We start from the raw sequence: 25021 nt of genomic DNA, 5'->3' as shown, positions 1-25021 counted from the left end.
ACTTCCTTGAATAATTTTTATGTAAAATTTGATCCTTGATTTGATTATATCTCTGTGGGTAGTCCGTATCTAGTGAAAAATATGAGTAACCCCTCTACAATCCTTTTAGTTGTGATATTGCATAATGGAATGGCCCCTGGAAATCTAGTGGACACATTGTTAATAAATACTGATTCTCACTTTGTGTTTTAGGTAGCAGTCCTTCGCGATCAATTCAGACCCTTGGAAAAGGTTCCTCAAATGCAGGAATGGGTATTGAAGGTGCTGGTTTTATTACTGCCTGCAGTTTTCCAATTACCTGACATGCATGTGTTACGAAGAAGTCGAAAGAGTGTATGGTCACTTTAAGATAGTATGTGTTTTCTGAGTTTTAAAGTAAAGTACTACCACAGCTGTCAGAATACAAAACCGCTAAGAGACGGCTATTCCAAAATAGATACATATAACAATTGGCTTTTAAATGGATACCTGCATTCTGGTTGCTGTTTTGATGACAATTCAAATATAACCAATTAATTTAAATTATGGCCAGGATATCAAAACCCAATTGAGTTTGAATATATTGTATTGACAACATTGGACCAATAAAAGGGAATGATGTTGGCGGCTTTAAAATATGAAGGAATTTTGAAAATTGGTCAGAACAACTGCCTATTGAACCAGAGAGCAACTACCGTAGAGCCAAAGAGCAAACACCATCCGAAAAAATAAACATCTTGATCTCAAAGAAACTTCTGAAGGCAATATCTATAAAAAGGTACCTTTTCCTGTAAAAGCAGTAAAAACTAGGAAGACAGCAGAATCAAAAGACTGGAAGGAAGACAACATAAGAGACTGAGAAATTAACTTAATGTAATGTTTTTGTGTTATTGGAACAGCATATTAATAGAATTGTGTTCAGCTAAGGGGTAGTGGTTAGTTAGGGAAAGTGTGTTCAGTTTGTTAATAGTTTTGGTAACTGTTGCCTGTTGGAGGTGAAATAATTAAACTGTTACTTATTTATACAATGGAAATCAGAGATCTTCTTTTGTTCACACCTTTTTAACAGATTACAAGAAGAGGCGAACTTTTCTGGGTGTTTGGTTTTAATTAGCAGAGAGATTCGTTCACCACTTTGTGACAGTTTGGGGGCTTGTCATCCGGGATTTGGACAGGTTTAGACTGATCTGGACAGACCAGTTTCAGGATCTGGACAGATTTGAACATATTTGGAGTACCAAAGGTCCCAGCAGATTTAAACACACTTGGCAATTAGTATCGTAGATCTTTAAACAAAACTGAAGTGAGAAAGATTTGTTTAATTTCAGCTACTTGTAATTGGTTAGATTAAAAAAGTGAGAGAAATGTCATTTTCAGTTACTAAATGGTTTCTGAGAGTGGAAGAAGTGATTTTGAGAGGTTTACGAAAGGTGAGTAAGGAAAACCAGCTGCAATTGGCAGACAAGCTGGAGCTGGAGTTGTCGGTGTCACCAAAAAAAGATAAAGTTATTTCCGAAATAGCTAAATATTTAAATGTGCTGAAAAGGCCATTAGAATATTTGGAAATGGCTAAAATTCAATTGTGAATGAAGTAGCTTGAGTAAGAGGAGAATGAAAGGAAGAAAATGTTCTTAGCAGAGCAGAGAGAAAAAGTGACAGAGAGAAGAAAGAGAGAGTTTGAATTTCAAAATTGCAAACTAGTCAGGAAAATCAAGTTAACAGGATGGAGATAAAGAGAAGGTAGGGATGTATACAAATATGTTAAAATACTGCCACATTTGAATGAGAAAGATGTCAAAGCCTTTTTTTTACTTCATTTGAAAAATGAGCTCGGCAGATGGAGTGGCCAGAGAAATTGTGGGTAATGCTAGTTCAGACTAAGCTGGTAGGCTGGGTTGGTGAGCTATTTGCAGCACTGTCAGATGAGGAGTCAAGAGACTATGCAAATGTAAAACAGGCTATTTTGTGTGCTTATGAATCGGTACCAGAAGTATATAGACAGCTAGTGAGGCTAGGAACAGAGAGCGAATGCAGCTGAACACATGGCTGCAGAGCTGATAAAGGAGGGAGGGCTTCAGATATGTGGATCATTGGGATACCATCTGGGGAAGGAAGACGGTTTGCACCTGAACTGAAGGGCACCAATATCCTGGGCGGGAGGTTTGCTAGAGCTTTTTGGGAGAGTCTAAATTAGTTTGGCAGGGGGATGGGAACCGGAGCTACGGATCAGAGGATGGGTAATTGGTGAACAGGCAGAGAGTCTGTGATGAAGGATAGACTGTTGATCGTGCAAAGTTGCATTCAGTGTGTTGGGTTCAATTGTGTCTATTTTAACACAAAAAGTGTCAGGAGTAAGGGTGATGCACTTAGAGCATGGATCAGTACTTGGTCCTATGATGTTGTGGCCATACAGAGACTTGGATATCAGAGGGTCAGGAATGGTTGTGGATGTTCTGGGGGTTAGATGTTTCAAAAGGATTAGGGAGCAAAGTAAAAGAGGTGATAGAGTGGCATTGCAATTAGTGGATAGCATAACAACTGCAGAAAGGGAGGTCTTTGAGGAGGGTTTGTCTACGGAGTCATTATGGGTGAAAATCAGAAACAGGAAAGGAGCAGCCACTTTACTGGGAATTTTCTTTAGACCCTCCCAGTAACAACAGAGACAGGAGTAGATTAGGAGGCAGATTTTGGAAAGGTGCAGAAGTAACAGGGTTGTCGTCATGGCTGACTTCAACTTCCCTAATATTGATTGGAACTTCCTTAGTACACATAGTTTGGATGGAGCAGATTTTGTCTGGTGTGTCCAGGGAGGATCCCTGACTCAATATGTAGAGAGACCGACTACAGGGGAGGCCAAATTGGATTTGGTGCTCAGCAGCAAACCAAGTCATGTGTCAGATCTCTCAGTGGAACAGTATTTTGGTGATAATGATCACAACTCCCTGACCTTTACTATAGTCATGGAGGCGGATAGGAGCAGACTGTATGGGAAAATATTTAATTGGGGGAAGGGGAATTATAATGCTATTAGGCAAGAACGGTGGAGCATAAATTGGGAGCAGATATTCTCAGGGAAATTGCAAGACAGAAATGTGGAGGTTGTTTCGTGAGCACTTGCTGTGAGTGCTGGATAGGTTTGTCCCACTGAGGCAAGGAAGGGATGGCAAGGTGAGGGAACCATGGATGACAAGAATGTGGAACATCTAGTCAAAAGGAAGAAGGAAGCTCACTTAAGGTTGAGGAAGCAAGGATCAGACAGGACTCGAGGGTTACAAAGTAGCCAGGAAGGAACTGAAGAATGGAATTAGGAGAGCTAGAATGGGGCATGAAAAAGCCTTAGCAGGTAGAATTAAGGAAAGCCTCAAGGCATTTTACACTTATGTGAGAAACAAGAGGATGCCCAGAGTGAAGGTAGGGCTGATCAGGGATAGTGGTGGGAAATTGTGCCGAGAGTCGGAGGAGATAGGGGAGGTCCTTAATGAATACTTTGCTTCAGTATTCAGTGGGACCTTATCGTTTGTGAGGACAGCGAGAAACAGGCTGATGTACTCAAACAGGTTAATGTTAAGAAGGAGGATGTGCTGGACATGTTGAAAAACATGAGGATAGATAAGTCCCTTCCTGGTGCCAGGGTTAAAGACATCACAGACAGAGTGCAGGAAATCCTCAAGGACGAAGGTGAAGAGCCAGAGGTGGTGGTACATGTCGGCACAAATGATGTCGGGAAGAAGGAGAGGAACATACTACAGTGGGACTTCAGAGAACTAGGAAGAAGGCTGAAAAGCAGGACGTCCAGGGTGGTTATCTCCGGTTTGCTTCCAGTTCCTCGGGCTGGTGAGGCCAGGAACAGGGAGATAATGGACTTGAACGTGTGGCTGGGGAACTGGTGCAGGAAGCAAGGATTTAAATTCTTGGATCACTGGGGTATGTTTTGTGGTAAGCATAAATTATACAAGATAGACGGTTTGCACCTTAATAAGTTGGGGACCAGCATTCTGGCAGGCAGGTTTGCTACTGCAACACAGCTGCATTTAAACTAAGTAGCGGGATGGGGGGGCGGAGGGGACAAACTGGATGTTTAAGAAGGAAATTGAAGGGAAAGTTAGAACAAGGGAAGTCAAGAAAGACAACTGTATCAATGAAGCAGAAAACTCAAAAAGGGATCATGCCGTAAGGTTGAGTGAAATAGGAGTTGATGGGAAGGGTGAGGGCAGTAACAAATTAAAAATACTATATATGAATGCACGAAGCATTAGAAATAAGATGGATGAGCTTGAGGCTCTTTGGAAATTGGCAGATACGATATTGTGGGGATAACCAAGACGTGGCTTCAAGTGGACAGGACCTGGGAAATGAATATTCAAGGCTACACGTGCTATCGTAAGGACAAACTGACAGGCAGAGGGGTCGGGTGGCCATGTTGGTAAGGGATGATATTCAGTCCCTTGCGCGGGAGGACCTAGAATCAGGGGATCAGAATGGATAGAGCTGAGAAATTCTAAGGGTAAAAAGACCCTCTTGGGAGTTATCTACAGACCCCAAACAGTAGTCTTGATGTCAGATGTAAGTTGAATCAGGAGCTGAAATTGGCCTGTCGCAAAGATGTTTCTACTGTTGTTATGGGGGATTTCAACATGCAAGTAGACTGGGAGAATCAGGATGGTAATGGACCTCAAGAAAGAGACTTTGTGGAATGCCTCCGAGATAGATTCTTAGAACAGCTGGTGCTGGAGCCTACCAGGGAGAAGGCAATTCTGGATCTGATAGTGTGCAACGAACCAGGATTGATCAGGGACCTCAAAGTGAAGGAGCCATTGGGAAGTAGTGACCATAATACAATAAGCTTCAATCTGCAATTTGTGAGGGAGAGGGTACAATCAGAAGTGACAATATTTTAGTTGAACAAAGGGAACTATGGAGCTATGAGGGAGGAGCTTGCCAAAGTTCAATTGTGCAATACCTTAGCAGGGATGACAGTGGAGGAAAAATGGCAGATATTTCTGTGTATAATGCAGAAGATGCAGGATCAGTTCATTCCAAAAAGGAAGAAAGATCCTAGGAGGAGGCATGAGTGGCTGTGGCTGATGAGGGAAGTTAAGAAACAGATAAAGTTAAAAGAGAAAAAGTATAACATAGGAAAGATAAGTGGGAAAACGGAGGACTGGGAAGCTTTTAAAGAACAACAGAGGATTACTAAGAAGGAAATACGCAGAGAAAAAATGAGGTACGAAGGTAAACTGGCCAAAAATATAAAGGAGGATAGTAAAAGCTTTTTTAGGTATGTGAAAGGCAAAAAAATGGTTAAGACTAAAATTGGGCTCTTGAAGACAGAAACAGGGGATTACGGGGAACAAAGAAATGGCAGAAGAGTTGAATTGGTACTTCAGATCTGTGTTTACTTGGGAAGACCCAAGCAATCTCCCTGAGGTAACAGTGGCTGAAGGACCTGAACTTAAGGAAATTTATATTTGCCAGCAATTGGTGTTGGAGAGACTGTTAGGTCTGAAAGTTGATAAGTCCCTGGGGCCTGATGGTCTACATCCCAGGGTACTGAAGGAGGTGGCTTGAGAAATCGTGGATGAGTTGGTGATTATTTTCCAGAGTTCGATAGATTTGGGATCAGTTCCTGCAATTGGAGGGTGGCTAATGTTGTACCACTTTTTAAGAAAGGAGCGAGAGAGAAAGCAGGAAATTATAGACCAGTTAGTCTGACCTCAGTGGTGGGAAAGATGCTGGAGTCTATTATAAAGGATGAAATTACGACACATCTGGATAGTAGTAACAGGATAGGTCAGAGTTAGCATGGATTTATGAAGGGGAAATCATGCTTGACTAATCTTCTGGAATCTTTTGAGGATGTAACTCTGAAGATGGATGAGGGAGAATCAGTAGATGTAGTGTACCTGGACTTTCAGAAAGCTTTTGATAAAGTCCCACATAGGAGGTTAGTGAGCAAAATTAGGGCGCATGGTATTGGGGGCAAAGTACTAACTTGGATTGAAAGTTGTATGGCTGACAAGAAACAAAGAGTAGTGATAAACGGCTCCATTTCAGAATGGCAGGCAGTGACCAGTGGGGTACCGCAGGGATCAGTACCGGGACTGCAGCTTTTACAATATATATTAATGATATAGAAGATGGTATTAGGAATAACATTAGCAAATTTGCTGATGATACAAAACTGGGTGGCAGGGTGAAATGTGAGGAGGATGTTAGGAGATTACAGGGTGACCTGGACAGGTTAGGTGAGTGGTCAGATGCATGGCAGGTGCAGTTTAATGCGGATAAATGTATGGTTATTCACTTTGGTGGCAAGAACAGGAAGGCAGATTACTACCTAAATGGAATCAATTTTGATAAAGGGGCAGTACAAAGAAATCTAGGTGTTCTTAAGGATGATCAGCCATGATCATATTGAATGGTGGTGCAGGCTCGAAGGGCAGAATGGCCTACTCTTGCACCTTTTGTCTATTGTCCCCTGGGACACATGGGAGAAACCCAAGGTTATTATGGGAAGCAAGAGAAGAGCTTGCTGCACCTTTGGCAATGATATTTGCATCCTCACTGTCCACTGGAGTAGTACCAGACGATTGGAGGGTGGCAAATGTTATTCGCTTCTTCAATAAAGGAAATAGGGAATTTCAGACCAGTCTGTCTTACATTGGTGGTGGGCAAAATTATTGGAGAGGATTCTGAGAGACAGGATTTATGATGATTTGGAAAAGCATAAGTTATTAGATTTAGTCAGCATGGCTTTGTGAGGGGCAGGTCATGAGGATGTGACAAAATACTATTAGATTAGATTAGATTAGATTACTTACAGTGTGGAAACAGGCCCTTCGGCCCAACAAGTCCACACCGCCCCGCCGAAGCGCAACCCACCCATACCCCTACATTTACACCTTACCTAACACTACGGGCAATTTAGCATGGCCAATTCACCTGACCTGCACATCTTTGGACTGTGGGAGGAAACCGGAGCACCCGGAGGAAACCCACGCAGACACGGGGAGAACGTGCAAACTCCACACAGTCAGTCGCCTGAGGCGGGAATTGAACCCGGATCTCTGGCGCTGTGAGGCAGCAGTGTAGGGTACGTAGGTCGTTTGACCTTAGAATAGGATAAAAAGTCGATACAACATTGAGGGCCGAATGGCCTATAGCTGTGATGTAGTGTTCTACATTCTATGAAAGTATTTACACTATTTCTGTCACGATACCCAAGAGGATGATAATTTGTGGAATTGATGGACAGAAATTTAGTGTTCTCCTGTGTAAGATCGGGTTGGAATGCCAAATCAAGACTGGGGAAGTGACTATGGGAGTGTTGACATAAGGTAGAGTAGTGGATGTGGTATGAATGAATTTTAGCAAGGTGTTCAATAAGGTTTCCCATGATAGGCTCATTCAGAAAGTAAGGAGGCATGTGATACAGGGAAATGTGGCTGTCTGGATACAGAATTGGCTGGCCTATAGAAGACCGTGGGTGGTAGTAGATGGAAAGTATTCAGCCTGGAGCTTGGTGACCAATGGTGTTCCATAGGAATCTGTTCTGGGACTCTGCGCTTTGTGATTTTTATAAATAACTTGGATGAGGAAGTGGAAGGGTGGGTTAATAAGTTTACTGATGACAGAAAGGTGGTGGAGTTATGGATACTGTGGAAGGCTGTTGTAGGTTGCAGCAAGACATTGACAGAACACAAAGCTGGGATGAGAAGTGATAGATGGAGTTCAACCTGGAAAAGTGTGAAGTGATTCATTTTGGAAGCTCAAATTGGAGTGCAAATTACAGGGTTAAAGGTGGATTTTTGGCAGTGTGGAGGAACAGAGGGTTTTGGTGTCCATGTCCATATATCCCTCAAAGTTACCACTCAAGTTGATAGGATTGTTAAGAAGGTTTATAGTGTGTTGGCTTTCATTAGCAGGGAGATTGAGTTTAAGAGCCGTGAGGTTATGCTGCAGCTCTATAAAGCCTTGGTTGGACCACACTTGGAATATTGTGTTCTGTTCTGGTCGCCTCATTATAGAAAGGACGCTTTAGAGAGGATGTAGAGGAGATTTACCAGGATGCTGCTTGGACTGGAAGGCATGTCTTACAAAGAAAGGTTGAGGGAGTGAGGGCTTTTGTCATTGGAGTGTAGAAGGATGAGAGGAGACTTGATAGAGGTGTACAAGTTAACGAGAAGCATAAATAGAATGGATAGCCAAAGACTTTTTTCCCAAGCTAGAAATAGCTATTATAAGGGGTCATAATTTTAAAGGTGACTGGAGGAAGGTTTAGGGGAGATATCTGAGGTATGTGGTGGGTGCGTGGAATGCACTGCCAGCAGTGGTAGTCAAGGCAGATTCATCAGGGACATTTAAGCAACTCTTGAATAGGCACACAGATAATAGTAAAATGTAGGGTACGTAGGTCGTTTGACCTTAGAATAGGATAAAAAGTTGATACAACATTGAGAGCCGAATGGCCTATAGCTGTGGTGTAGTGTTCTACATTCTATGAAAGTATTTACACTATTTCTGTCACTATACCCAAGAGGATGATAATTTGTGGAATCGATGGACAGAAATTTAGTGTTCTCCTGTGTAAGATCAGGTTGGAATGCCAAATCAAGATTGGGGAAGTGACTATGGGAGTGTTGACAGAGTGACAGTTTCAGGAATACAGTTGGTTCTTGGAAATGACCTAGCAGGATCCAAGGTGGGAGTGATGCACCTTCTGGTGGAGAAGCCTAAGGAAAAGCAGGGAACTGAAGAGTGAAAAGTAATATACCCTGGAATTTTTCCAGACTGTGTAGGAACAAGATTCCACTATCATAAGTTACAGCAAGAAGGAAAAGTTAAAGAGAAAAATGAAGGAATTGAGGTTCAGCTAGCTGACACCCTGTTTAATGTAATGGTACAGGAAAAACCTAACAGGTAGACGGTCAGACAGGTGTTTAGTCCTGAAAGGCTAATGGACTTACAATAGAAAGACGAGATGATAAAAGACCTATGTCATGACGCATACTCAGAAAAGGAATCAGAATATAATCCCAAGGGTTATTATCCTAACATAAAAATGGAGATCACGGCAGGTTAGTGCAGAAGAGAAATGGGTGGAAGTGCACCAGGTTGTGTTGCTGGTAGCATACAGATTGGAAGTATTACGGGTATCACATAAATTACCAGTAAGAGGTTATCTAGGTGTGAGGAAGACTCAATACAAAGCACTTGTATTGGCCTGGACTACATAAGGATGTGGTTGAATTTTGCCGTACCTGTAAAATGTGCCAGAGGATAGGAAAGCCATGGTTAAATAACGAAGAAGTCCTTGAAGAATGGGATAGGGTAGTGAGCTATCTGTCTCAGGAGCAAGGAACAGAGTTGAAAGGTTTGTTACAGCAGTACGAGGACATATGCAGGAACAGAATGGAGGATACTAATACTGTTGTACATGAGGTGGAAGTAGAGAATGCTGTTCAGATAAAACAATGCCCCTACAGGTTTAATCCTGTCAAAACCACACAGGTCCAGAAAGAAGTAGATATGATGCTCAACGAAGACATCATCAAACCTAGTCAGAATGAGTGGAGTTCGTCAATCCTGTTAGTTCCCAAACCTGACGGAACACAATGATTCTGTGTGGACTGTTGGAAGGTCAACGTTGTAACTAAATTTGACTCATACCCAATAGCAAGAAAGCTTTAATCAGAGAAAGCGAAAGAAATTTGTGTTTGTAACCCCAACTGGACTGCATCAATTTGAAGTGATGCTCTTTGGAATGAAAAACCCACCAGCCACATTTCAAAGACTCATGAAAAAAGTTGTGGCCGGATTAAGAAATTGCACTGTTTGTCTTAACGATATAGTGATCTTTAGCCATTCATGGAAAGATTACATGGTACAGCTTGCAGAGCTCTTTGAACAATTATGAAAAGCAAAACTGATAATAAACTAAAAGAAAACAGAATTCACAAAGGCAGAGGTGAGGTTCTTGGGACAAAATATCGGTCATGTAAGGATGAACCCCAAGGAGCGTGAAGACAAAGGCCATTGAGGAATTTCCATGACCATCCTCGAATAGAGAGGTACTTCGATTTTTGGCACTGAGCAGATTCTACTGAAGGTTTGTGCCAAATGTCAGCAGTATGGTGGCGCCACTGATGGATTTACTAAAGAAGAACACAAACTTTCAGTGGACAGAACAATGCCAGGATGTATTTGAGAATCAGTTATAGCTACACCAATTTTAAAAAAAAACATTTAAAGTTGCAATTGATGCTAGCGATATGGGGGTTGGAACTGCATTGATGCAGGAAGATGATGATGGAATTGAACAGCCAATTAGCTACTTTTTGAAGAAACTCAATATCCACTAAAGAAAAACACCACCATTGAAAACAAGTTATTGAGTTTGGTACTGGCCTTACAACACTTTTAATTTTTATGTGACAAACAATGTTACAGAGATAGTTGTGTACACAGACCACAAGCCTCTCACATTTTTGGAAAGATTTAAAGACAAAAATGTGAGACAATTTAATTGCAGTCTTATGTTACAGACTTATAATTTACAAACTACGTGTTACAGATTGTAAAAATGTTATTGCAGATGGGCTATTGCGGTTTTAAAAGCAAAGGTGTAAATAAGATTCGACTGTATCGATTCCAATGTTATATATGTGTGCAGAATTACTATGAGGGGTATAACAAACATAATGACATCTATTTCATAATAATGGTATTAAGATTTAGAGAAAAAAAAATTGAAAAATGAACCCATCTTTTCATTATTGATGGTTCATTTTTCTTAAGAGGGGAGGTGTTACAAAGTCGAAAGAGTATATGGTCACTTTAAGGTAGTAAGTGTTTTCTTAATTTTAAGGTAAATTTAAAGTACAGTAACAGCTGTCAGAATACAGAACAGCTAAGCTATGGGCTGTTCCACAATAGATACATGTAATAATTGGCTGTTAAATGGATATCCGAGCTGTGGTTGTTGTTTTATCAACAATTCAAATTTAAACAATTAATTTAAATTATGCCCAGGATACCAAAACCCAATTGATTTTGAATATGTTGTACTGACAACATTGGACCTGTAAGAGGGAACGATGTTGGACGGTGTAAGATATGAGGGCATTTTGAAAATTGATCAGAGCAACTGCCTATCGAACCAGAGAGTAACTGCCGTAGAGCTGAAGAGCAAACGCAATCTGAAGAAATAAACATCTTGTTGTCAAAGAAATTTCTGAAGTGACTATCTACCAAAAAGGTACCTTTTCCTGTAAAAGCAGTAAGTATGAAGACAACCTATGGAGAGGACAGTAGAATCTGAAGACCAGAAGGAAGAAAGCATAAGAGACTGTATGGACTTTGAGAAATTAAGTTAAGGTAATGTTTAATGATTGTTATTGGAACAGCATGTTAATAGAATTGTGTTCAACTAAGGGGTAGTGGTTAGTTAAGAGAAGGATCCGTGTATAACTTCGGATCGTCAGAAAAGGTTAAGGAATTTTTGGACTCTCTTAGATAAATTGTAAGAGATAATTGATGTTGGTTTGCCTTCCCCCCACTCCGGTTTATATCCCCTCCTTTTCTTTTTTTAACCTTACTGTTCAATATTTTCTTGGGGGTGGGGAAAGGGATTTATTTATTTGTTCTCTACTTAACGATTTTCTCCCCCCCCACCCCCTTGGGTTTTTAAAAATTATTCTATATATATATAGGCCAGGGGGTCTAGTTAATGTTGGTGGGGGGAGGTGGTTACCTTATTCTATTTTACCTCTGTCTCGAGGAGCAGGGTTGTTTTCCCTTGTTATTTGTATTATTATATTTGATTATTACTTGTTGAGGTTGTAATTTTATAGTTATATATGTTTATACATAGTATTAATATTACCAAATATATCCAGGTGTTAGTGTGGATGGGGGTAGGGTGCTCACTGTTAACTCTAGCTCTGTAGTATATTTGAATTTTCCTCATCCTATTGAGGAGCGCCTGGGTCAAGGGTGGGGCACTGGTTGGGAGATGATACGATGGACCTTTGGAAAGGAAGTGATATCGCCTGGGAACAAAGGGGAAAATCTCCATTTAAATATGTTTTTTTTATTTAGAAATGGTTTTTATTATACTGTTGTGGGTGTATTAGAGAGCCTTTATTTTTGTGAATTTTATATGCTCTATGCTCGGGATGTTCTGGATAGGGTTTCCCCTCCCGAGGGGTCTCTGATTTGCCCGGACGATTATGGTTGATCAGTCGGTTAAGTGGTGCACCTGGAATGTCAAGGGGAGTAATTCGCCAGTCAAAAGGAAGAAAATATTATCAAATCTCAAGAAAGATAGAGTTGATACAGCTCTCCTACAGAAGACACACTTGTTGGATAAAGAACACTTGAAATTACGACAGGGTGGACTTGATCAGGCTTTTTTTTCTTCTTTTAGCTCAAAAAGCAGGGGAGTTGTTATTCTTATTCGGAAGAATTTCCCTCTCAAAATCCTAAATCAGATAAAAGACGAATCTGGACGATATACTCTGATTAAAGCCCTTATAAATGGAGAGGAATATGGGATTTTAAATTTGTATTGCCCCCCCCCGGCACATCCTATAAATTTATAACGGAAGCCTTCTCAAAATTGATGGCTCTCGGTGCCCGTCATACAATTATAGGGGGAGACTTTAATTGTATTATGGATCCGGAAATAGACAGGATTCCCAAGAGTACTGCAGGAGTATCTCCCAGATCTAGACAATTGGTGGATCTGAACAAAGAATTAGGATTAGTAGATGTATGGAGATGTCTTCATCCACAGGGCAGAGATTTTTCTTTTTACTCCAATCCACATAAATGTCATACCAGAATTGATATGTTTTTTTGTCCCCTCGATTTTTTAAAATTCCATATCATCCTGTAAAATAGGTAGTATAGCAATTTCCGATCACGCTGCTGTATATATGGAAATCAAGGCGAGGAACAATGGAACATCCCGTCGGCATTGGTGTATGGACCCCTTCCTGATGAAAGATAGTAAATTTGTAAAGTACTTCTCTCAAGAATTCAAAACTTTTTTAGAAATTAATTTAGGTATGGCTAGCAACCCATCAATGATGTGGGAGACCATCAAAGCTTACGCGCGAGGTTTAATCATCTCATACTCAGCGACCCAGAAAAAATTAAAGGGAGAACAACAGCGTCTGCTCGAAGCTCGCTTAAAAGCAGCTGAAACAGCATACACTGATAGACCTTCTATTATTAAATTGCAAAGGATTACGGCCCTTAGGACAGCTCTAAACACCACGCTTACCCAAATGGCTAAGAGGGAAATATTATTTACAAAACAAAGGTTATATGAATTTGGCGACAAACCGGGTAGATACTTAGCATTTCTTGCAAAAATAAAAAAGGCCCCTCAAACTATCACATCTATCAAGGAAAGTACGGGTATTTTGACTCATGATCATAAAAGGATTAACGCAATCTTTAGAAAATTTTATTCTGATTTATATAAATCGCAGGATTGTGAAGACAGGACTAGGAGGATGCAATCATTTTTTAAAAATTTGACCTTTCCGGACCTAACTCCGGAACAGGTATCGGTCTTAAATGCTCCCCTAACAGTCCAACTTGACGCAATCAGGCAACTTCAGAGTGGTAATGCACCTGGCCCAGATGGCTTTCAAGCTGAATTCTTTAAAGAATTTACAGGACTATTGGCTGGTCCACTTATGGACATGTATAACTGCGCATACAGTCAGGGCTGTCTCCCGCCTTCGTTGAAAGAGGCAAATATCTCTCTTATCCTTAAAAAAAGGAAAGGACCCAGAAGATTGCGCATCATACAGACCAATATCCTTGCCAAATGTAGATTTTAAAATCCTTTCTAAAACGTTAGCATTGAGACTAGAAAGGGTATTGCCACATAACCGGCACGGTGGCACAGTGGTTAGCACTGCTGCCTCACAGCGCCAGAGATCCGGGTACAATTCCCGCCTCAGGCGACTGACTGTGTGGAGTTTGCACGTTCTCCCCGTGTCTGCGTGGGTTTCCTCCCACAGTCCAAAGATGTGCAGGTCAGGTGAATTGGCCATGCTAAATTGCCCGTAGTGTTAGGTAAGGGGTAAATGTAGGGGTATGGGTGGGTTGCGCTTCGGCGGGCGGTGTGGACTTGTTGGGCCGAAGGGCCTGTTTCCACACTGTAAGTAATCTAATCTAATCTAATATCATAAAGGAGGATCAGATGGGGTTTATTAAGGGCCGTAGATCATCCAATAATATTAGAAGGGTTTTGAATTAGATTCAAGCCTGCCATCAGGGAAAGATACCAGGAGTAGCAGTCTCATTCGACGTGGAAAAGGCATTCGATAGGTTTGAATGGTCATATTTGTTTTACACATTGGAAAGGTTGGGCGTTGGAAAGGTGTTTACCAAATGGGTCTCAACATTGTATAGTGATCCCAAAGCAGTTGTGGTTATCAATGGATTAGGTTCGGATAGCTTCAGTGTGGATAGTGGCTGCCGTCAGGGATGTCCTCTCTCGCCATTGTTATTTACGCTAATAATTGAACCACTAGCAGAAGCTATACAGGCTGATCCTAATATATCGGCCCCGAGGATTGGTACAGGTAAACATAAAATTACCCTTTATGCAGATGATGTTCTTCTATTCCTCAGTAATCCTCTGTGGTCCGTGCCTCATTTAATCCAAGTTATTAATACATTTAGTGCATTCTCAGGTTATAAAATTAATTTCTCAAAATCGGAGGCTATGCCAATGGGTGGCCTTGCTATGATACCCCACTTAGTGGATGGATCCCACTTTCCCTTTCGGTGGTCCCTGGAGAGTTTCTTATATTTAGGCATTTTTATTGCCCCAGTATTTGGTCAGTTACACAAGGCTAACTTTGTGCATTTACTGGAAAGGATAAGGCAGGACCTCCAGCGATGGGGAGACCTTCCAATTTCCTGGCTGGGTAGAATAGCACTAATTAAAATGAATGTCCTGCCCCGTCTCCTATACCCTATGAGAATGCATCCGGTGATGTTGCCGAGGCTGGCACTACGTAAATTATATGGCTGATTGGGTTCCTTTATCTGGAATCATAGATGGCCCCTCAATAAGCTGAAGAAGCTACAGCTTCCACAGGCAAGGGGAGGATTGGACTTCCCAGATTTTAGAAAATATCAGTTAAGTTCCCTATTAAGTTACATAGCTGATTGATTGCGGGTCAGACAAAACCCAATCTGGCTGGACATCGAGGCTTCTCCAGTAAAATGCCCACTTAGTAACCTTTTATTTTCAGACAAGAGGAAAATCATTACGGATCACTAAAAACCCTATAATACTAAACACAATTAAAGCTTGGAATATAATGTGGCAAAATGAGGGCAACTTACATAAAACATCCCCCTATGTCCTAATAATGGGAGCATGGGGATTTCAATCGGGGTTTACAGATGCCACTTTTAAACTCTGGAGATCCAGGGGTATCTCATGTTTAGGGGATCTATTTAAAGAAGGGGTCCTGATGTCTTTTGAACAGCTGCGTCAGAAATTTGGATTACCTAATGGAGACCTCTTTCGATACTTCCAAATTCGAGATTATACACAGAAGAAGACTACGTTATTAGATAGTATTTATAAATCAGATAGAGAATGTAGAGTGCTACGACTAATGGGGGTATCTTCCGTCAGTACTATTTATCATTTAATACATGATGAAGTATCAGGAGATATGGACAATCTGCTTAAAACATGGGATCAGGATTTGGGACTAGAAATCTCTATAGAAACGTGGAATGACATTTGGGAAAACGCCAGAAGAATCACCATCTGCAACAGAACTCAGGCTATCCAGCTGAAGATACTTCATAGGGCCCATATAGCACCGGATTGATTGGCAAAATTTAAGGCAGGAGCATCTCCAATATGTCCCAAATGTAAAATAGAGGTGGGCACTCTTGTACACTGCCTATGGACCTGTCATAAGATCCGTAGATACTGGACTAAAGTAGCAAGTAGCCTGACAGAAATTAAAGCGGAACGGAAATTAAAGCGGACCCTGTATCTCTCCTTTTGGGCTTTTTGAACTTACCCTCCCTGGATATGCACGGGAAGAGATTATTTTCTATTCTCTTTCTGTGCAAGGAAAAATATTTTGGTAAACTGGGTGGCTGAGGACCCTGCTGGACTTTCAAATTGGCACAGATTCATTATGGGATGTATTCCCCTTGACTTCCTTACAAATATGGTGCACCGAAAGACCGAATTATTTCATAAAATATGGCAGCCCTTCTTGAATTATATAAATACAGATATTTCGGCTATCCTAACAAGGGCTTTTATTTAATTGAGATTGCGAACCTGGCTGGTCTGGGGCCCCTTGGGAGGAATCCCGCACGAATGCGGGTTTTGTTACATTTGATGTTAACACATTCCAAACATGTATCTCACTATCCAATTTCTGTGTTATCTGTTGATTTTTTTTTCTTTCTCTTATTTGAATAATGTAAGAGACTTAATTATACACTCTGGTTAGTTATAGGTTAGATTAGTAGTAGTTAGTTGAGTTTTGTTTTTTTTCTCTTGGTATTTTTCTTATGTTAAATTTTGGTTATTATTTATTTAAGATTTAATTGTATATCAATGTTTGTACTTGAGTTTTGTTTATTTTTGTAAACTTGTAAAAACGTTAAATTTCCAATAAAAATATCTATATAAAAAAAGAAAACTCTTTGTGACTGAAAGAACCATTACGACAACAAGTGAATCCAACACCCAGAACAAAAAGGACACCAACACTTACCACTCACTGCCTTTGATACCAACAACCCTAAACCCAAATTGGAATTGCATAATCAATCCCAACAAGAGGCCCCAGTCTGTAATGGACTAAGCTAGATCCCCTCAAAATACTTTAGGAAGGTAGCGTAGACCCTAACTACTACTTATTTTAAAGGCTGATGTGAAGTTGATATTCCAGGTGTGATGCAGCTGGTCAAACCACTCGGCTTTAAGCAAAACAGAATTTAATTAAACACTACAGTTGAAATACGAACAAAAGAAAACTGAATTTAGAATAACTTAACTATTGGAAAACTTAACTGACCCAATACTGCAATTTAAACTAACGAGTTGTTCCAATCCAGTAACATTCCATAAACACACTCCTTGGTAAAGGTAAATTGAAACACAGATTCTTATAGACAGGAGGGAACAATTTCAAAAGAAGTTTCAGAAAGAGAAAGAGAGAGAGAGAGAAAGACACACACACACACACACACACGGAGTCAGGAATCATCTGTTGAAGTTTTCAACCCTCCAGTATCTTGTGACTGCCACAGCTAAATCAAACTAGAAAAAAACCTGAACTGGGAGAACTAGCCACTCCTCTGCCATTGTTAAACTTGGCTCTTTCTGGAGCCCTCAATACCTCTGCCTCTATGACCTCTCAAAGAAAACTCAAGGACAAAATAATCTTGTTAATGTAACAGCATCGTCACATAAGAAACAATCTAACCTCTGCCTCTTGACATTCTATGGTGTTACCATGACTGAATCCATGAGTATCAACATTTTGGGTTGTCTCATTGACCAGAAACCCAACTGGATTTGCCAAATAAATACCGCAGCTACAGCAGCAGATCAGAGGCTAGGAATACTGCAGTAACTCACTTCCTGACTCTCTGAAGCATGTCCGCCATCAACAAGACACCACTCAGGTGTGTGACAGAATACCCCTCAATTGACCAAATGAGTACAACTCCAACAACATGCAAGAAGCTCGACACCATCTAGGACAAAGCAGCCTGCTTGATTGGCATCATATCCCCACAAACGTTGCCTCACTCCACCACAGACTCTCAGTAGCAAAAGTGTGTACCATCTACAAGATGCACTGCAGAAATTCACCAAGGCTCATTAGACAGTTCCTTTGAAACTCATGACCAATGGTTCCCACCCTTTTCAGCATCAAGCACACTATAATTGCAGGGACAGTTCCATGGCACACATACTTCCTTTAATTGACTGCTCATAAATGTCACATTTGCTTGCATTTGCTATGGTTATTGTCTTACTAAAGAGGTTTGCAACATACTGCATACAATAAGCTAAAGAAGGAACAAAAGCATTAATTATTCAAATCCACCAGGAAAAATACACCATTTTCAAATGCAAGCACAGACACATTTGCAAAATCAATGTGTTAATGAATGTTTTCCATGCCGTCTTAACTTACTTGGACCAGTGCAGCGTTTGCCAACTTCTCTCTGCAGATGACACAATTAGGGAAGGGACAAGTGGCATTTCCTGTCCCTTATTCTTCTACATCAGAAGTTTTCAACCAGTATGCAGTGGGCCAAACAAGATGAGAAGTGTGCCCCTTTCTGTAGCCTTCTGAGATAGCGCCTGTGGCGATTTGATTGCACACATGGACAGGAGAAGGGAAATCAGCTCATCATGCAGCCTGCTTGTACATGTGCAGAACCAAACATTCAGTATGAGCAAGCACGATGATTAAGGATCAATGTTGAGAAGAAGCTGGACAAGTGCAGTAAAGAGGCATACAGTTGAAACAGCTGTGGAAGTGGCTTGTCTGACTGGACAAATTTCCAAGTTATAAAGTTAATATTTTTGGCTTTTTAAAAATTATGCCTTGAAATTAATCTTTGAAAAGATTCTATGAAGAAATGAATAAATTTCTTGTCGAAAGAAGCGATTCTTCTGCTCATTCAATTGATTAAACATCTGAACCTAAAGAAAATAAGCAAGAACTGTTCAAAAACAGCAAGAACTGTTCAAAAACAGCATGAACCTGGGATTTCGATTTTCATGGACAGGAAATGTTCTTCCAGCCTCCTGATTCGCATCACATCTACAAGCATCCACTCCCTCCAACACTGATGCTCAGTAGCAGCAGTGTGTACTTTCTATAAAATTTAGATTAGATTAGATTACAGTGTGGAAACAGGCCTTTCGGCCCAACAAGTCCACACCGACCCGCCAAAGCGCAACCCACCCATTCCCCTACATTTACCCCTTTACCTAACAACTTCAGGCAATTTAGCATGGCCAATTCACCTAACCTGCACATCTTTGGACTGTGGGAGGAAACCCACGCAGACACGGGGAGAATATGCAAACTTCACAGTCAGTCGCCTGAGTCGGGAATTGAACCCGAGTCTCTGGCGCTGTGAGGCAGCAGTGCTAACCACTGTGGGAGGACACTCTGGTCTCTCGGCTGGTAAGGAACGGATCGTGAGCTGAATCATCTGAGCACCACCGCTTCGGGGTGAAGTCGGACGAATGCAGCAGCGGAGAGACAAAAAGAACAGAAAGTGCTGGAGGAACTCGGCAGGTCGGGGAGCGTCTGCGAAGAGAGAAACACAGTTAATATTCGGGGACGCAGGGTGGCGGTTCTGAAGACCGATCAACGGATTCGAAATGTTAACCCTTGTTATTCTCTCCTCAGATGTTGGCAGACCTGTCTGATATTCTCCATCAATTACTGTTTTTTATTTTGTTTCGGATTCCCGGCGTCTGCAATTCTTTATTGTGTTTGGGCGGAGCGGGAACGCCGGGCTCGGCGCTGACTGGCGGAACACTAGGCCCCGCCCGGTTCCTATGGTGACCACTGACCCCACTGCGCAAGGTCAGCCAGCGCCGCGCATGCGCTGTACCTGCCCGTTCACCCTCTTCCCCCCTCCCCTCCCCTCCCCCCCTAGTCTCTCACATTACCGCGGAGAGGAAGCCGAAACTCGGACATGGTGAGTGATCGTGATCGTAATCGTAATCGAACTCTTCTGGCCTTGATTAACCCTCGACCCAGTAGGGGAAGCGGGGGTAAATAAAAACAAAATAAACCCGGTTCGATGGCTCCTTCCAGCACCCCACCACAACCCTCGGGTAGAGCTGACTATCTCCCTCCCTCCCTCCCCCACCCAACCCCTCGAAGGGGATAAGCCGATCATGTCTCCATTGCTGAGGCTCCGACACCCCTCACCCCCACCTCGGTTAGTTACGGTCTGGCTGCCTCACCCCGTGTCGCCAGATCTGGAACAAGGACTGGGGAAGACAGCGAAAGGCCTTCGCTCTCCTTCCTGACTTTATCCAAGGACCTCGCAGTAGTTTCTGTTTGGCCGCTGATAACCCTACAGTTCATTGTCACGAGTGAATACCGTAGTGTAGAATGGTTCTGATTTTAGCAACACAGAACTGATTACTGAGCTGTTTCGTTCCACTGCTGGTGAAATTCAAGAATGCTCCTGTATTTACACTTTGCCTTGGTTATGTCAACTTGTGCCGAAATTCTCCTGACTGGGTTTCGTGAGCTATATTAGCCACTGTGTGTCGTTCCACTCGAGCAAGTCTGCAGATGTAATTCTTTACCCTTTTGAACATTACACTTTTTAATGCTTTTTGTTCTGTTATTGGGATAGTACCTTCCTGTGTATTCTTTATATTGTGAATCTGATTAAATTTATGTTAAAGAATCTGTCTATTGAATATGTTAAAATATACCTTCCCATCTCCTCTCAAACCAAATTTTTTGGAAAAATTTCTGTTGTACATTTAATAGGATGTTGTGAGTGGTATTCTAATTGAATGTCATCTATTTGTTGTACTAACATGTAGATTGGTAATTTTTTTCTCAGTCTATGTTTTTGGTTTGAGAGAATTAAGAATATTTATTCAATTTCTAATTTTTACAAGGCAATATGAGGTTGCTTCTTGATATTATAAATTATTCTTCCCTAATTTTTATCATTCCTGACTACTCTAAGTGCTGATTAGTTGGTGATATTTTATTTGAATGATCATAGACTATTACTGAGGATTGATTAAACATGTTTAAGTATCTTTTTTCATTCTTCCCTTTGGGACCATTAAGTGATTTGTTTTCAAATTTACAGAATTACAGATTTACATGCAAAAACTACATCTAACTACATTTCTAAACACTTGTTTTTGAGTCATCTTCCTACATCTGTACTTATTCTTTTGGGATTATTTGATGAATGTGGCAATTTATAGATGGAGTGGTACAGTGGTTAACACTGCTGCCTCACAACACGAGGGACCTGGGTTCAGTTCCAGCCTTGGATGACTGTGTGGTGTTTGCATGTTCTCACCATGTGTGCATGGGTTTCTGACAGGTGGTCTGATTTCCTCCTACAGTCCAAAAATATGCATACTTGGTGAATTGGCCATCCTAAAGTGTCCAGTGTTATGCAGGCTGAGTAGGTTAGTAGTGGTAAATGAGAAGTTACGGGGATAGGTGGGATGCTCTTCATGGAGGGTCAATGCAGACTTCATGGGCCAAATGCCTCTATCTGTGTTGTATGGATTCTGTGACTCTATAATCAGTAGTATTATGCTCAGTTGTTCTTTTGGTAGGGCCATATAAGCACAGAAAAAGCAAGCAGTTGCATTTATGTAGTACCTTTCACCATCTCAGTACTATTAAAGTACTTAATAACCAACAAAATATTATTTAATAGGTCTGGCAACATCTGGGAGGAGAAAAGAGAGAGTTCCAAGTTAACGAATCGGTTCTGATGAGTCACCAGATTTGAAACTCTAACTCTCTTTTCTCCCCATGGATGCTGCCAGACCTACTGAGTTTCTCCAGCAATTCCTGTTTTTGTTTCATATCTCCCAGCATCTGCATTTCTTTGCTTTAAAATACTGTTCAAGTTTGACTTTTGTTTGTTCATGAGTGTTGCTTCATTTATTGCCTGTTCCTAATTACTAAAGGTCTTTCAAGAATCAACCTCATTGCAATGATTTGAAGCCACGTGTTGGCTCGATCAGGTAAGGATAGTAGATTTCCTTTCCCAAAAGAGATTTGTGAACCATTTTGGATTTTTACAGCAGTGGCAGCATGTTTCCCCCTGGATTTGTTTTTAAACTTCCAGATATTTAATTAATTTAGTTTTCACCACCTGCCCTGATATATTTTGAGCCAATGTCCTCAGAACTGGTGTTCTGGATTACTAATCCATTGACATTACTGCGACACTACCACCTCCCCTCAAATGGTGTTTATTGTTGTTACGTCAGGAATATAACATGTGATGACTTCCCACTTTAACTATTGCTAGATAGAAGGACAAATATATCTTTTCAAATAAAAAAAATTATTCTGTTCATTCTTTCAGGAGCACAAAGGCTCAATACTTGAAAAATAAGTACCCAAAATGGACAACTATTTCAAGACAGCAGTTTGTGATCTGGACAAATTACTTGATGAATTTGAGCAAAATCCAGGTTTGTTCTGTTTTTTTCTTTCAGGTAGCTTGAATTTACTTCCTCTATTCTTGTGTATCTTGGCATGCAGTCTGCCTTGAATTCTGTTTCTTTAACGCTTGGAGTTGTACAAGAATACTTCATAGATTAATGTAGAAGTTTTCTCTTTTCCTGTTAGTTATGTAAGAGCTTGGAATCTGTTTTGAGGATTACTCATTGTTCTAATGTAGAAGTTTAACTTGGACGATATGAGTAAGCTATTAGAGTTTTTCTTCTGTAAAGTTGCCTCAAATTTGTAGAACAGATGTGCTGAAGGATGAATTTTGTGATGTATTATGCTTGTTTATAAATGAAGCCTTCCCAGAATAGATATAGCAGCGATTACTGCTGTCATTTCATTTTGGACTTTTAGTCATCAAATTGACTACATCCACTCTGTTGTTAAGTATTGGACTTAACCTGCCATGTCTTAGATATAGCAAAGCTAATAAAGCATTTGCTAATCTCTCACAGGTCATGGCTGAAGAGTATGGAAAGATGACTATGAAGGCAGAAGTTGGAAGCTTCCTTTTTCTTAATTGCCTCTTGTCAGGAAATGCTTGGCCTGAATCAAAACCTTATTGATGTGTCAACTAGATGTCTGTTTAGTGATCTGGTTAGTCTCTGAGTACTTTTCCAGTCAAAATTTCCTTTTAAATTTTTTGAATTTGTTCATGGGATGTGGACATCACTGATTGGGTTAGCATTTATTGCTTATTTCTTATTGCTCATGAGGTAATGAGCTGTTGCTTTCAACTGCAATTCTTAGGAGGTAGAGCCATCCACAAAATGTTTGGAAGGGAATTCCAGGATTTAGAGTTCCAGTGACAGGATATGCGCAAATGTAGACAAGTGAAACTAATTTAATCTGGGAAACTTGGCTGGCATGGGCAAGTTGGACCAAAAGATCTGTTTCCATGCTGCATGACTCTATAAATGTTATAACTATATCTGCATCTACCAGTTCCTCTGGCAGTTAATTCCACATACTAACCACCCTTGTGTGTGAAAAAGTTGCCCCTCAGGTGCCTTTTTAAATCTTATTCCACTCACCTCTAGTAAAGTAACTCCAAATCCTGGAGAAAAGATCTCTGCTATTCACCTTATCTATGCCCCTGATAATCTTCAAAATCTCTATAAGGTCACTCCTCAATTTCCTACGCTCCAGAGAAAAATGGCCCAGCCTAGCAGGCTCTCCTTATAAATCAAACCCTTAAGTCCCAGCAACATCCTAGTGAATCTTTTCTGCACTCCCTCCAATTTAATAAAATCTTTCCTATAGCAGGTGACCAGAACACTACAGAGTACTCCAAAAGTGGCCTCACCAATGTTCTGTTCAACTTCCTACACTCAACAGTCTGAGTAATAAAGGGAATTGTACCAAACACTGCCTTAACCACCCTGTCCACCTGTGACACAACTTTCAAACAACAATATATCTGAACCTTTAGGTCTGTTCGACAACACTCCCCAGGGCCCGAGCCTTGACGATAATAAGTCCTGCCCTTATTTGTCTAGCCATAATGCAACACCTAGCATTTATCCAATTTAAACTCTATCTGCCAATCCTTGGCCCAATTGATCAATAGCTCTTTGTAATCTTAGATAATCTTCTTCACTGTCGACTATACCAGCAATTTTGTTGTCATCCACAAACTTACTTACCATGCCCCATATATTTTTATCCAAATTGTTTATTGAAATAACAAACAAAATTGAACCCAGTACTGATCCCTGCGATACATGGCTGGTCACAGGTCTCCAGTTCAGAAAACAACCCTGTGCCACCACCCTCTGTCTCCTATTGTCAAGCAATTTTCTATCCAAATGGCAAGCTTAGATTAGATTACATTACAGTGTGGAAACAGGCCCTTCGGCCCAACAAGTCCACACCGACCCGCCGAAGCGCAACCCACCCACACCCCTACACCTAACACTACGGACAATTTAGCATGCCCAATTCACCTTCCCTGCACATCTTTGGTCTGTGGGAGGAAACCGGAGCACCCGGAGGAAACCCACGCAGACACGGGGAGAACGTGCAAACTCCACACAGTCAGTTGCCTGAGGCAGGAATTGAACCCGGGTCTCTGGCGCTGTGAGGCAGCAGTGCTAACCACTGTGCCACCGTGCCGCTCTCCCTGAATCTCGTGTGATCTAACATTACTAACCTGTCTATCATGTGGAACCTTGTCAAAGGATTTACGAAAGTCCGTGTGTGCAATGTCTACCTCTTTTCCCTCGTCTGTCTTCTTGGTCATATCCTTAAAAAATGCAGTCAAGTGTGAAAGACACTATTTCCCATGCATGAAGCCATGCTGCCTATCTGTAATCAGTCTTTGTCTTTCATAATGCATGTAAGTTCTATCTCACAGAAAGTCCTCCAACAACCTGCCTATGACCGACATCAGATTCACCGGCCTATAGTTCCCAGGCTTCTCCTTGCAGCCTTTCTTAAAGGCACATTAGCCACCCTCCAGTCCTCTGCCACCTGACCAATGACTGTAGATTATACAATTATCGCTGCTAAAAATCCCGCAACTTCTTCCTTATCTTCCTATCATGTCGTGAGATACAATTCATCAGGTCCTAGAGATTTATCCATCTTTGTTTTTTGAGATCTCCAGCACCACCTCTTCTGTATTGTGGACTGTTTTCAAGATATCAGTATTTATTTCCCCAAGTTCCCTGGCTTCCATGTCTTTCTCCACAGTAAGTGGGTTGCGCTTCGACGGGTCAGTGTGGACTTGTTGGGCCGAAGGGCCTGTTTCC

At 41.2% G+C, this 25021-nt stretch overlaps 1 protein-coding gene and 1 long non-coding RNA gene across 7 annotated transcripts in view; one reads left to right on the top strand and one right to left on the bottom strand.

Annotated features, from left to right (window-relative positions):
• LOC122559020 (uncharacterized) overlaps positions 1 to 18815 on the bottom strand; it is a 42751-nt gene extending 23936 nt beyond the window's left edge. The window contains exon 1 of the long non-coding RNA XR_006314315.2: positions 18201 to 18815. This is a non-coding gene — a long non-coding RNA (uncharacterized LOC122559020). The remainder of the gene's footprint in view (positions 1 to 18200) is intronic.
• Positions 18816 to 19668: 853 nt separating this feature from the next.
• The window catches only part of LOC122558981 (zinc finger FYVE domain-containing protein 16-like), a 68901-nt gene continuing 63548 nt past the window's right edge, over positions 19669 to 25021 (top strand). For 5 of the 6 annotated variants that reach the window (XM_043708040.2, XM_043708030.2, XM_043708022.2 and 2 more), the window contains exons 1-2: positions 19669 to 19728; positions 22123 to 22231. In XM_043708040.2, the coding sequence (XP_043563975.2) occupies positions 22162 to 22231 (70 nt within the window). In that variant the 5' untranslated portion in view covers positions 19669 to 19728; positions 22123 to 22161. Of the gene's footprint in view, positions 19729 to 20159; positions 20339 to 21718; positions 21776 to 22122; positions 22232 to 25021 lie in introns of those variants that run through there. The other variant, XM_087999868.1, reaches the window with a different exon arrangement.

This window comes from Chiloscyllium plagiosum, unplaced genomic scaffold, assembly GCF_037043375.1.
Source record: "Chiloscyllium plagiosum isolate Xiang-an unplaced genomic scaffold, Cpla_swu_hap1 HiC_scaffold_2, whole genome shotgun sequence".
NCBI classification, from domain to species: domain Eukaryota; kingdom Metazoa; phylum Chordata; class Chondrichthyes; order Orectolobiformes; family Hemiscylliidae; genus Chiloscyllium; species Chiloscyllium plagiosum.
Note: the sequence above shows the minus strand (reverse complement) of the source record. Positions and strands in the feature narration are given on the sequence as shown.